Source organism: Sprattus sprattus, assembly GCF_963457725.1.
Source record: "Sprattus sprattus genome assembly, chromosome: 14".
Classification (NCBI taxonomy): domain Eukaryota; kingdom Metazoa; phylum Chordata; class Actinopteri; order Clupeiformes; family Clupeidae; genus Sprattus; species Sprattus sprattus.
Genome location: NC_137912.1, coordinates 16,631,831 through 16,645,893, shown reverse-complemented (window position 1 = coordinate 16,645,893; position 14,063 = coordinate 16,631,831). Strand labels below are relative to the sequence as shown.

The 14,063-nt window shown below is 42.2% G+C and overlaps 1 protein-coding gene across 1 annotated transcript; it reads left to right on the top strand.

The window, feature by feature from the left end:
* Window positions 1-1,247: 1,247 nt before the first annotated feature.
* On the top strand, window positions 1,248-13,030 carry LOC308375414 (protein mono-ADP-ribosyltransferase PARP12-like). Its single transcript, XM_080851556.1, has 12 exons — window positions 1,248-1,588; window positions 2,248-2,383; window positions 2,841-3,180; window positions 3,636-3,686; window positions 3,911-4,037; window positions 4,418-4,583; window positions 4,917-5,037; window positions 5,438-5,534; window positions 8,731-8,815; window positions 9,039-9,169; window positions 9,311-9,462; window positions 11,801-13,030. Exons 1-12 carry the CDS (start codon window positions 1,302-1,304, stop codon window positions 12,247-12,249), a joined length of 2,142 nt encoding a protein of 713 aa, XP_080707682.1. The 5' UTR covers window positions 1,248-1,301; the 3' UTR covers window positions 12,250-13,030.
* Window positions 13,031-14,063: the final 1,033 nt, after the last annotated feature.

Here is a 14,063-nt window from a genome sequence, read left to right as displayed (position 1 = left end):
TATGTCATTACTGCCAGATGACAGATTATTTGTCTTGCCTTTCCATCCAGTTAGAACATTTCCCTACGCTTCCGTTGCCATTTCCTTTTCGGTTGATCTGCTGCTTGCTTTTTCTCCATTTTGTCTCAATCGAAACACGGGTGGCCAAGGCCAATTTATATTCATTTGCATATTCAAATGGCCGTAACTAGGGACAGACAGAGGGTGGAGTGAGGTGATCATGCATGTGTGCTCTAGTTCTCCTTCATTGGGATGTACAAAGAAAAGGTGTGTGGGATCTTAGTGCACACGGCTTTATACACCGGATTTTTTTATGCATACGCAGCTCTTCTTGCGTACACTACATTTTAGTATGAATATTAAACAAGACTTTGTGCATAAGGCCCTTGGTCACTTTACCACTATAGTGCAGAGGAACCCCAGCAGCCAGGGTTTCAAAAATTATTGCTAGTTTTAGACTAACTTCAGATGTGCACATTTAGGCCTACTATTCAGATATTTTAACATTATGTGGTTAATGGACAGCCTGGGTGTTGTATATGTCTATTATATAAGGAAAAGCGGTGAAAACAAAGTGGATCAATAATAAGGCTATTTTGTTTGCGCAGATTACAGTGTGTCATCTAGTAGTGAGGTTGCTGAATGGCAACAGAATACCCATCCCATTATGCGCATGTGCAAGTACCCCATGTGACCGTGAAGTACCATAAAAATGCGAGAAAGCCCTATCTTGAGCCAGTGTTTTGGTTTTTCCTTTCTGGGCTTCTGAAACATGCAGGCGCAACATGGCAAACTCCTTGGAGGAGGACCGGCTCCCTATGAAAATGTGATACGCTTATTCTAAAAGAATAAAGATAATAATACACTTATTATACATTTATAATGAAGTTACAATTATACATACTAATTATAATATTTTTACACTAATCAAAACAACATTTCGAATACTACATTCCTAATAGATGCCACTACAAACTACGCACTGTGCCTTTAATTCGTTGGCAGTCAAGTTTTCCCGATTAAAAAGAAAAACCCGTTCCTGTTTTTGCACTTTGATTTATTTAGTACTATCAGTTCAGCAATTAGTCCCACATTTAAACTCGAGCAGCTCAGCAAATAAATACATTTTTAGTAATAGTAATTATATAACTATTTGTGCGGTCATCAGTTTCGCTTTCGTTTCATCACAAACTGGAAACGCGAACGGAAACAGGAACTATGTCCAAAGGAGTCACCGTGGCAAAGAAACGACAGGGATTTAAAGTTACCAGAAAAACACATTAGTAGAAAAGACTCCAGAGATGGCTGAGGCAGATTTTATAAAAAGGCTCTGCACCAACAACGGATCTATGCTTTACGATGATTTAGTAGCTGATTTGAATAGAGGAGGTTGGCTTAGCTATGAGCGTGTTGACACCAGCAGTCTTGAAAACAGCGAATTGTTTTCAATCGTTCAGTCGAACGGCGCGAAACGGGTTATCGCTAAAACAAAGCTTCGTGTGTGCAAGGCAAATAGTTGTTTAGGGTGTGCGAATTTACACCTTTGCAAAAAGTTCTTGCTTGGAGAGTGTCCCTTTGGCAGAGGACGGTAAGTGTAATGCAAACGTAAACATGAATTGTTCAATATAGTTCACGCGCAGATATCAATCAGCGCCCCGTAGCCTACAGTGGATGTAAGTTGGTCCAAGCAGAATTTTAAGTTTGGGCTAATGTAACATTTTGATATAGTACTAAAACAGTGGTTGCGGAGTAATTTTGAGCATGAAGAGTCAATATTTCTACAGGCTACTTGCAAACCGTACATGCATCTGAATAGGAATTGTCTTGGTCTTACGGTAATATGCTAAGGTTACTTCAAGGCCATGTCTATCTCTTTTAGCAGGATTGATATGCGGGGCCGGACCTAGAGTTTCTGGTGCGCTAGGCGTTGGGTTTGCACCACACAGTATTTGGCACAGTCCCACACCGGATTCGAACTCACTTGTGCCAGAATCTGTCGCCAGCAAGTCTCTTATCGGAGTGAAGTTTACTCACTTCACAGCTGTGTCCCTGTCGGTTACTGTGACAGCTACAGGCACAAATAAAACCCACAATGAAACATTTAAATAAAAAAAATTTGGCACGGGCTAACCATGGAAATCTGCCTTCATGCAAGATTATGATCATTAACTTAAACCGGAGTGTAAGACAATCTGTAGAAAGAGTCTTTACATCTCAGTTTACACAGAGATATTTTCGTCTTTTTAGAAAACCCTGTCGGTTTGGCCATGACCTCATGTCAGATCACAATGCCCAGGTCCTCGGGATTCACAAACTTGAGTCCTTGGACAAGAGGGAGTTGTGTATCCTGCTTCTTCAAAATGACAACTCCTTACTGCCACCGGTGAGTATGGCTATAAGCCTACCTCATAGGCTGTAACTGCTGCAATTGCCACTTTGTTCTACCCCAGCATTAACCAGAGTACATTGGTCCAACCTAACATACAACATGGTGAGGTTAGGCCAGCATGTTATGTCTTTGTGAATCTGAAAGTTATCATTTTTATTATTTTATTAGTATCCTCACTCTAAACAACAACTGTCCCACACTTACATTTAACCTGACTGTAAATCAAATCACCACTACAATCATCTCTCTCCTATATTAACATACCCCCCCACTCACATTCACTCATTCTCTCTCTCACATACACACTCACTTTAAAACACACACACATCTACTACCCACACATCACACTCTCTCACACACATGCACAAACCAGACACATCATACACACACCTCTACTTCTAACCTTACCTGTACCAACCTTGTGAAGTCCCTGTGATCCGTGTGTGTGCAGGTGTGCCACTCCTACAACAACGGCCCGGGGCAGTACGGAAAGTGTGAGGAGCAAGAGGGCTGCACACGGCTGCACATCTGCGAGAGGTACCTCAGGGGGGAGTGTGGCTGCCCGCGGTCACATGACTTCTACGAGCCGCACCCCTTCACCACACTGCAGAACCGAGGGGTGCCCCTGGATCTGATGCCGTTCATGAAGAACATCTACATGAACATCGAGCTCATGAGAGTCCGCACTCGAGGGAGGCCGCCACAGTGGAATGCTGGTCCCGGACCCAGGCCCAGCGCAAGCAACCATGTTGATTACAACATGGCCAGCAAGACCCCAGAGGCCTCACGAGGTACTGTGGATGTTGTGGTTATGCTACGATCCTTCATCAGCGTGTCATCTTTTTGAATTTAATGTTTTCTCTTTGTCTGTTTTAAATGCCAGTTATTCATACCATGAAACTAATTAGTAGGAAAATACTTTATACTGAATGAGGAGATTAGGGGATGGATTAGACTAATCTATGTTTTATCTGATGAAGATTTATTCTGGAGTGCGTTGGTAGCTATGGGTTGGAAAAAGTCTTTCTAAAAGGCATACAGACTTTTTTAGTGTTGGCCTTTCCTTTAGCTTTCTGTGGGCTTTGGGTAGCTTCACGCCTCATGATGGCATATTATTTCAGATATTTATAAATTTTTAGACAATTCTAAAGTCAACGTGATGTCAAAGTAAAACTAAGCCTTTGGCTTAAATAAATCAATAAGGAAATAATAATTTTAACCATTACTTTCCTTCCTATTTCTATAGACCGAACAGAGATCTGTATGTACTTTGTGAAGGGAAGCTGCGTACATGGAGGTAAGTACACATTGGGTAACAATTAGAAAGATTACTCATCAATTCATATGGCTTCAATGTAGGCCTGTTATATTAACAATTGTTGACATTTCTGATAGATCCCTCATATCTCCAGAGACTTTGCAGTTAATCAAAGGTCCAGATTAGACTTAAACTAAATGAAACGAAATTAATTAAACATAAATCAAAAGTCCAGTCTTGTGAATGTCTATCGTTTGTCCCAGACAGGTGCTGGAAAGCCCACTCCACCCTTCCGTATCGATGGGAGGCCAGGGAGGGGCAGAGATGGACTGCTTTGTCTGATAACGAGGGCATAGAGAAGGATTACTGCAACCCCGCCAACACATATAGGTAACGTTGGACTGACCATCTTTGTAACACACCTAGGTGTGTTTTCTATGTGTCTGTGGCTTGTGGTGAACTACAATGGCCTGTAACATTTTCATTGCATTTGTAGTTCTTTACATTTGTCGCATCAAGATAGATTGATGACAATATGAATTCAGATATGAATACAATATATATCAAGTTGTGCACTTGTTGTTTTCTGCTTGCTACTCACACGGTGTATGACAATGAGATAATGAGGCAGTTAGTTAACCAAGCCAAGGCCACCATTTCTGGTCAATAAGTTGAAAGGTCACTTTCTGTGTTGTTTTGAAAGAACTGATACCTATAATCTCATTGCACTGCCACTCATGCATGCACATCCGCCATACTTGTGATTGCAGTAAGGGGGTGGAGCCCGTGTGCTTTGACACAATGACCCTAGGGCTGCTGGGAGTCCGCCGGCTCTCCACCGTGTCGTCCGTGGTGCAGCCCACCTTCATGCTCACCACGGAGTGGGCCTGGTACTGGGAGGACGAGCATGGGGACTGGATCCAGTACGCTAGAGCCGTAAGAGAAATAATATATACAATTATGATTGTTTTTGTCATAAGGATACAAAGCCTTATTGTAAGTATTTGTCTAACTTAAACAATTCTAGTTATACAGATATAAAGCCTCATGTATTTGTCTATTTAGAAAAGTGTATAGATGCATATGATATATGTCTAATTAGAGTAGTCTTAGTAATATAGATACAAGTCCTCATCTGTATATGTCTAGTCTGGTGTTATATAGAGTTCCACAGTGGATACTGAAAGCATGTATAGCACTATTACTTAGCCTTAAACTTGTTTTGATGATCAAATATCTAAACGCTTGTCTGTCCATGTGGTTTGGTAGGCAGGAGGTCACAGCTCAGCTTCCATCACGGGTGAGGACTTGGAGCAGAAGTATCAGGAGGACCCCAGTTCGGTGGTGGAGTTCACTGCCGGGTCCCAGACGTATGAGCTCCGTTTCCAAGGTACCAGACGCATTCAATGGTCCCCCTATAGCAATGTCACAGCATAGAATGTGAGCAAGAATGTTGTAATATCGCTATACAGTCAGAGATCCCTGAGTGTATGCTAATGTGGTACATAAAACGTATGTGTGTAACTGTGTTTTGTAGTTGATTGATAATCGTTTTCATTAAAAAAGTGATTCTGTGCATAGTTGTCTGAGGTAGAAGTTTGGCCTGGTTTAATGCAGCCTCACTAGGCTGGAAACATCTGAAATATTTAAGATGTTCAAGGCACTTCTAGTACTATTTAAGTGGAACAAATTGATAAGGTGATGTCTGAGAATAAACTGAAATGAACACAGAAGTGATTGTTTGCTTCGCACTAGCTGGACAGACTGTAACCTAACCTCGTCTTTTGCAGATATGATACAGACCAACAAACGCTATGGCACCAAAAAGCTTGTCAGAAGGCGGCCTGTGTTTGTGTCTGCAGCCGATGCACAGACAATCAAAACAAGGTATTTGCTTTTACCTCTGTTTACACTTAACAGCCTTAGCAGCAGGTCTGCCTTTTCGATTAAATTGTTATGAATCATTGCACACCCCGCAAACAGGGAACGTCCCCAGGACGTTAACAGGACATTCGCAAGGTCCCCAATCGTCCCCAATTGGTCCCCGGCACAACGTTCGCTAAAGGACGTTACCAGAACGTTTTTGACGTTCGTAGCAAGTCTACGTTTGGTCCTTCTGTGACGTTCGCATGAGTCTTAAATCGGACTTTTAGGAAACATTATAATTTGGTCTCTCAGCACACGTCCCCAGGACGTCGTTCAAAAACGTCCCTGTTACCTTATCCTGCAGGTCCTCTGCGTGACGTTCGCATGAGCCTTAAAACGTACTATTAGGAAACGTTCTTATTTGGTCTCTCAGCATACGTCCCCAGGACATCCTTTAAAAACGTCCCTGTTACCTTATCCTGCAGGTCCTCTGCGTGACGTTCGCATGAGCCTTAAAACGGACTATTAGGGAACTTTCTTATTTGGTCTCTCAGCATACGTCCCCAGGACATCCTTTAAAAACGTCCCCGTTACCTTTACCTGCAGGTCCTCTGCGTGACGTTCGCATGAGCCTTAAAACGGACTATTAGGGAACCTTATAATTTGGTCAGCACACGTCCCCAGGACATCCTTTAAAAACGTCCCCGTTACCTTTACCTGCAGGTCCTCTGCGTGACGTTCGCATGAGCCTTAAAACGGACTATTAGGGAACGTTCTTATTTGGTCTCTCAGCATACGTCCCCAGGACATCCTTTAAAAACGTCCCCGTTACCTTTACCTGCAGGTCCTCTGCGTGACGTTCGCATGAGCCTTAAAACGGACTATTAGGGAACGTTCTTATTTGGTCTCTCAGCATACGTCCCCAGGACATCCTTTAAAAACATCCCTGTTACCTTTACCTGCAGGTCCTCTGCGTGACGTTCGCATGAGCCTTAAAACGGACTATTAGGGAACGTTCTTATTTGGTCTCTCAGCATACGTCCCCAGGACATCCTTTAAAAACGTCCCCGTAACATTTACCTGTGGTCCTCTGCGGGACGTTCGCATTCGGTCCTTCCAAAACGTCCCCTTGACGTCCTCTGATGGTCCTCTCTGAACCAGAGGTTCCGCTAGAGAAAAATGTTTTTCATTTGCGAAACATTTTAATGATAAGCCGGCCAAATATCTATTTCTGCTTCTAAATTAGCCTATTGAAGAAAACTGACGGCCTGCATAGCTTAAATAATAACATAATCAGGTAGTTTAGAATGCAACATGTTTATTTTCCTAAGTTTACAATGGGAAACAAAAACATTAATGTCTGATGCGCGTCAATAAGTGGCCTTTAATCGCAACCTGCTGTGGCGTTAAAATGAGCGCCGCAACATGGTCATTGCTCTGTTCAATGAGAGCAGAGATTCTAAAATTATTCGACCCTCTTGTGAATCCTTTGCGTACCCTTTTCACAGTGCTAACAGAACATTTTACTCTGACTATCAATATCCTCGCACCTTAGAACTTGTCACTCCATAACGACATAAACGCCCAACATTTCGGACTTTTCTCTGGTGAAGCTGTTCGAACATCTAGGGCTTCAGGTATTCAGTTTTTGGAAAGTTTAATTTCTACATGAACTAGTTCAGTTCATTGTTCATAATTCAAAAATTTTAACTAAGTTCACAGCTCCAATTTTCAATATGCTGCGAGTGCGAGCTCTGGCGGCTCCGGCGCGCTCACGTACGGGCATAGACAGTATAATGCAACATATGCGTGTTGTTAAATAACTTTCTAACGGCAGATTAGCCTGTTCCTTTAAAACATAATAAGGGCAGTGCACGTTTGCTTTATAGGCCTAAATATTTGGATTGTTGTCAAATCCAGATTGTGTTTGCGAGACGGGATGTTTAAGAAATTCCAACCAGACAATTTGACCGGTGAGCTTTCTGTTGCAGCATCTTTGAAGGCCTGTGGAAAGCTCAATGTTAACGCTAGACTTGATAGACCTTCCTATGTAGGCTATGCATTGTATTGGAATCATGCAGACATTAAATTTGTAGCACAGATCAGTAGAGAAGCATTCATATTTATTTTATTTCATCATTCTTAGTTTGGCTAGTTATTCTGCCTCCCTGCCCGCACGTCCGTGCCATGGATATTAATTAAAAAAGGAATCATTACGGAAAACCCTCAATGCGTAGTGACTGAGATCGCTACAATATGCTTTTTCTCAAACCCTCGGAAAAAATGACTAAGTTTGTTGGCTGTCTCACACTGTGATAAAGGTGTTAAAGTGACAAAATAAGAATCAGACAATGGTAGTGAAGTGGTAGCGAAGTGGTTTAGTAATAGGAAGGTTTACGGTTCAATTCCATGCCTCGCAATCAAGTTTGAAAGCGCGTTTGTGTGTGTCTATGTATATCATATGAAATGTGCTATATAAATAAACTTGAACTTGTGTGTGTGTGTGAGCCATGTAAGCGAAATGACGGCTCCGCGATCTATTATTATTTTATTTTTTTCATTTAGCTCAGCAAAAACACCGTGCCTGCTACGTTCGCGGTGCGTCCTTGAATAACGTCCCCAGGACGTCTAAAACAAGGTTTCCAGAAGTCACCACAATGCCCTCAGGATGTTCTTGCAACTTCCTGCAGAACGTCCCCAGGACCTATAGAAACACGTTTTCCAGACGTCACCGCAATGTCCTAGGGACGTTCTTGCAACGTCCTGCAGAACGTCCCCAGGACCTATAGAAAACGTTTCCCAATTGTCACCGCAACGTCCTCGGGACGGTCTTGGAACGTCGTGCAAAACGTCCTAAAGTTGTCAAGGGAACCATACACATTTACGTTTTTAGAACGTTCAGAGAGACCATTACAGGACGTCGAGGGGACGTCATTTTGCTTACAGGGCAGTCCCCTCAGTGATAGAACCGACACTTTTACGTAACTCTAAAATACATTTAGTCTTTCTGTGATACTAAAATCAGAAATATGTGTAAAATGATTAATATTATTGTATCATTGAGTGTGCCTGTGTGTGTGTGTGTGTGTGTGTGTGTGTGTGTGTGTGTGTGTGTGTGTGTGTGTGTACATATCATTCCACTAGTGAAGTGATGGGAAATTAATTAGATGACGTTATTTCTTTCCTGATTTATAATCTGCCTATTTTATTTCTACAGTAAAAAAGCTCCCAACAACCGATCAAACTTCAAGGCACTGCCCGCTCACTGGGACAAGGCACTGACTCCAGAGACTGGCTACAAGGTACAAGATGTAAAGGCACCTTGTGGTAGATATTTATTTGTATAGAGATGAAGATGTGAGTGCTGCTCAGATTGCATAAGGCATGCTATTTGGCATAAAACCTACAGTAAAATAAAAAATAATGATAACAACCCTTTTGTTCCATGTTTAAAATGTTTTTTTAGTTACAGATACTGAATATAGATACTCATATATAAAATACAACTCATCTCCTTCTGCACAGAGAGTGACTCTGCAGAGTAGCTCAAATGAATACACGGAGATCCTGACCCTCTTCAACACGACCATGAGGGGCTTCAACATTGTGTCCATTGAACGAGTCCAAAACAAAGCACTCTGGGAAGTCTTCCAGTGGTATGCTGATTTTAACACCTCAAATTTTAAATACACCAAATATTTTCATGCCAACATTTGGTTGGTTTGTTTATTATTATTATTTATCTATTTGGGTCTTTAGCTGCCAGTTTAAAATGATGTCTTTTGACTGATGACTAGGCAAAAAGACTTGATGAAGAAAAACAGCGGTGGCAGGACTGTAGCAGAGAAACAGCTTTTCCACGGGACAGATTCCAAGCACGTTGACGCCATTTGCCACCACAACATGGACTGGAGGATCTGTGGGACCCACGGGACTGCCTACGGGAAAGGTGCATTTCCATTAGAGACTGTGCAAATGTGTTTGTAAGAAAATCTGTGATTTCCCTCATTTGTCAATCCTTCCTCCTTCCTTCCTTCCTTCCTTCCTTCCTTCCTTCCTTTCTTATGTCCTAGCCTAAATAAAAACGTGATAGAAACAAGGAAGGAATCCAACAAGGATGAAGGGATCAAGGACATACTGTACATAAGACATTAGATGTGCTCTGTGTGTTTGTGTTAGGTGTTGCAAACCTCTATGTCATGAATGTCAGTTGTGGTCGCATTATCTCAGCTTCAGGCGACTTTTTATCCATCACAAGCAAACACCAGCTAAACACCCTTCAACTACACTTTCATTACAGGAAGTTACTTCGCCAGAGACGCAAAGTACTCGCACAACTACACCAGCCTGTCCTCTACCAGGACTCTGTTTGTTTGTCGTGTTTTAGTTGGAGAATTTACCCGAGGAGACAAAAGCTACCTCCGCCCCCCTTCCAAGGACGGTGGGAACACAGTCTTTTATGACAGTTGTGTGGACAGTGTCCCAGACCTGAGCATATTTGTTGTCTTTGAGAAGCACCAGGTGTACCCAGAATACCTCATTCAGTATGAGGAGCGGACCGGATCTGTCCTGTCTTCCTATATGCTCAGGTCCGCCATCAGCAGACCATTGGCTTCCAGCCAGACTGTGACAACAGCACGTTCTTTAACCAGGGTCCGCCCTGTTCCAAATTCCTCAGTCGTCCCGATTCTCAAGTCAAGACCAAGTCTGGCCTCATCTCTTCAGCACCAACAGCGACCAGCAAGATTTGTTCCTGTTCCTGTTTCAAATCCACCATTTGTTCCCTCTCAGAACCTCACCTCTTCTTCTAGGTTGCTAAATCGACTCTTAAGAATGCAGCTAAGATCTGAGGAGACATAGCATGAACGGTTCGCTCTAAATTCAGTCCAAGTTGTACTTCAATGGCTGGCTGAAAAGTATCTAAGCCTATACCTGCAATGGAAAATACCGGAATAATTCAGATTATTTTACTCCGTTAATCGGATTGCTTGCCTTTGTTTCCTTTGCTTTGAAATTTATTTTTGATAAAAAAAGCCATTTTGACTCAATGATGGTTTAAGCTGATTAATGGAATTATAATTTTGTGTTTGGTCTTTGTTTTATAAACCGACGTGTGTCACTGGTCCTGATATTTTCACCACTAAACCTTACTGTTGAACTGTGAATGACATTGCTTTTCCCTGGAAATAATTCCATTCAATGTACGGGGCAAGTCAGAAAAGCGTCTTAAGGCGCTCACATGCTTGTCCGATCGTGCTCTCCGATCTCACGAGGCACGCCCTTAAACGCCCTCCTTGAAGTGGGACCACACCTTTGAGCACCTCGGAGAGCCATCCGAGGGTGTCGGATGGCCTCTGGAGCACCACTTGAATTTTCTCACTATCCGATCCGACTATCCGATCCGAGCTGTCCGACACCCCTGGCTAAAATGACGTTTCCTGTTTCGTTCCCTATGACAGCACCTCCGTTTTTAAAAAATCTCGCTGGAAACCTGGGGCTGGAGGTCCAGGAGTGCATTAGGAGTTGGAGGAAGATCAGGGACAAGTTTGTAAAAATGAAAAAAACTATGAAGGGCACCAGCAGCGATGCAGGAGGAAAACCGACATCTCCCTTCTTCCTTGCTCTATCGTGGCTCTCGCCGCATATAAAGCATAGGGAGACGTCGTCTAATTACAGCAATAATAAAAACATTTCTTGGTTTTCGAACAGCCTCTTTGTGTTTGAGTTAGCAGAGCATTCAGTGTAAATGATTAAATTGTAAAATAACCTGAATTGTAGACGTAAAAAAGCAGACTGTTTGTGTGGTATAATAATAGAAAATATTCGGCAATAACCGCGAGCTTGGTCATTGTCGTTAGTAATTCATTTCACAACAACAGCCTCTGATCATTAACTGAAAATACACGGATAAAAACAAACGATTTCGTATTTTATAGTTTGTTGTTGATGATGTAATGGCCTTGTAACATCATAATAAAGCGTTGGTAATCTCCACAGCCCCTCGTAGAACCATGCAGGTAGAGGTGAGTCGTACAATCATCAGATTAGAAAGGGCGTGTCTGTCGTGAAGTCGTATGAGGTGAATTGGATAACCATGCAAATGCCTTTACTCTTCGTGGCATAGAGGTTTGCTGGTACACCAGGGGAAAAAAGAAACAACTTCTAATAGACAGGATGGTTATTTGTAATTTTCTTCTACAGAAATGGTGTACAGTGATACGCAAAAAATACCATGTCAAACAAACATCTAAGAAGAGTGTTTACTACATTTCTGTGTCTTATTTTAGGGAGCTACTTTGCCAGGGATGCTAAGTACTCGCATAACTACACAGCTCACTCGAGCACCAGATGCATGTTCGTCTGCCGCATCCTTGTGGGCGACTACACCAAAGGAGACTCCAGTTACCTCCGACCTCCGTCCAAAAACGGAGGGGACACCGTCTTTTTCGACAGCTGCGTGGATGATGTGTACAACCCTTCCATCTTCGTGGTGTTCGAGAAGCATCAGGTGTACCCGGAGTACCTAATCCAGTACAGCGAGCAATTCCAAACATCAGCCACACAGCATTACACCCCGGCGTCAAGACCAGCCACCAGACCAGCAACCAGACCAGCACACGCACCGATACCAGCACCCACACCAAAGGCAACCTCGTCATATTATGTACCACAGCCAACCCAGACATATTCTTCAAATTCTTCTAAGTCTGATGACAATCGTTGCATTATTAGTTGATTAGATTAAACTTTGCTCCTGAAATTGTGGGCAACCATAGACATACGTATATACATAAATCTGTCTATCTTGGCAACCATAAACATATATACATAAATCCGTCTTTGTGGGCAACCATAGACAAACAGTATATACATAAATCTGTCTATGTTGGCAACCATACACATATATACATAAATCTGTCTTTGTGGGCAACCATAGACATACGGTATACATAAATCTGTCTATGTGGGCAACCATGCTGATGCTTTATAGACCTTCGAAAGTAAGAACAGGCCTTGCCATTACATACCTGAAAACAATCCTGTGTGCTTCCTGTGAAATGAAAGCAAAGGGAACAGGAAATATATTTTAACAATATTTCCTTTGCGGTGCTTCTTTGCTGTTCGCTGTTGCATGAGATAGCAGCTACTTTATCCTTGTGCACTTTACTTCTATTTCAAAACTATGGCACACAGGCACATGGCATCAAATATTTGTAATGATTTACTGAGTCAGGTGAGCTTGTGTCAACATTTAGATTCAGTATGATTGATTACCTGATACAAAATGATACATGATATAGTATGAATCTTTTAGGGATGTGCAATGATATAAATGCTTTTTTTAGATTCCAAGACATAATGTTGTAAATATTGGTGTATGTATGGTTGGTAATTAGCACTGCTGTGATCAAATGACATGGCATTTTATGTGAAAACAGGAAGCATGCATGATGTATGAACTTTTTCTTCATGTATGTCAGTTGATATATATCTGCACTCTTAAAAAAAAATTAAGAATTGGCCTTTCTTGTCAGCTCTCAAAGTAAACTATGAAACATTTTCCTCCAAGGTTTTTTATTATACATGCTTAGATCTGCTTTTTACCTCAGTTGCAAATAACTAATTGACTACAATGCCTATGTTTTAATGGAATTTGAGATACAATCATTCTGATGGGAAAATGCCCTTGCACATGTGCACATGGAGATTTTGTTCCCTGTCTGTCCTACACACAGTAAAACACCCCCGTCATATCTACAATGTTTAGCCAACTGAGGACATTGTCGTATTATGTCCATTATGTCTATTGTCCTTTCTCCTCACATGCTGACTTTGAATATCCAGCCTTTGTTGCAGGGAGAGCACCCCAAACATAATTTTAAAATGGTGTTTGAGTTTTAAAAAGGGTTTTAAAGTATGGATTATGTGACTGAGATTAACCTGTTCCCCCCACATTGGCACTGCCTCATCACACTGTCTGAAATAATGCCCCCTAGTGGACAATAATTGCCTGAAGGTGTGAGGGCCCTGAGTTTATGATTTTCTCAGAACCATTGGCATGTCAGTTCAGATGTCATCAAATATTTATGCGTTGGAGTTACAAGGCTATGCCTCAGGTTGTATTGTATCTAATAATACAATAGATTTCACAAGTGACTTGCTTGTCCAAAAGTTCCATCAACTTAATAATAAGATTTTATTTTCACAAGTGACACACTGTAACACACACGTTGATAAATTAAGGCGACACAGGACACACACACACACACACAGGCCTGAGTTTGCTGTGAATTTACGCTCTGCATTTTCCCATCCCGGACTGTCCTTCCTCCAGGACCCCAGTGGGCAGCTTTTAAGGGCCCGGGGACCAAGTGAAGTGAGCCGTCCGTCTTGGTCAGGGACAGACAGCAGAGTGTTCTGTTGCATGTTTTTCTGTTGGAGTTCTTAGTAGAGGAAACCCTTTGTGAACAAGTGGAGAGTTAGGAAACTCCCCATGCAAACTCCCCACAGAAAGGCCCAGGAGATAGCCAACCCTGAGCACTGAAGGTC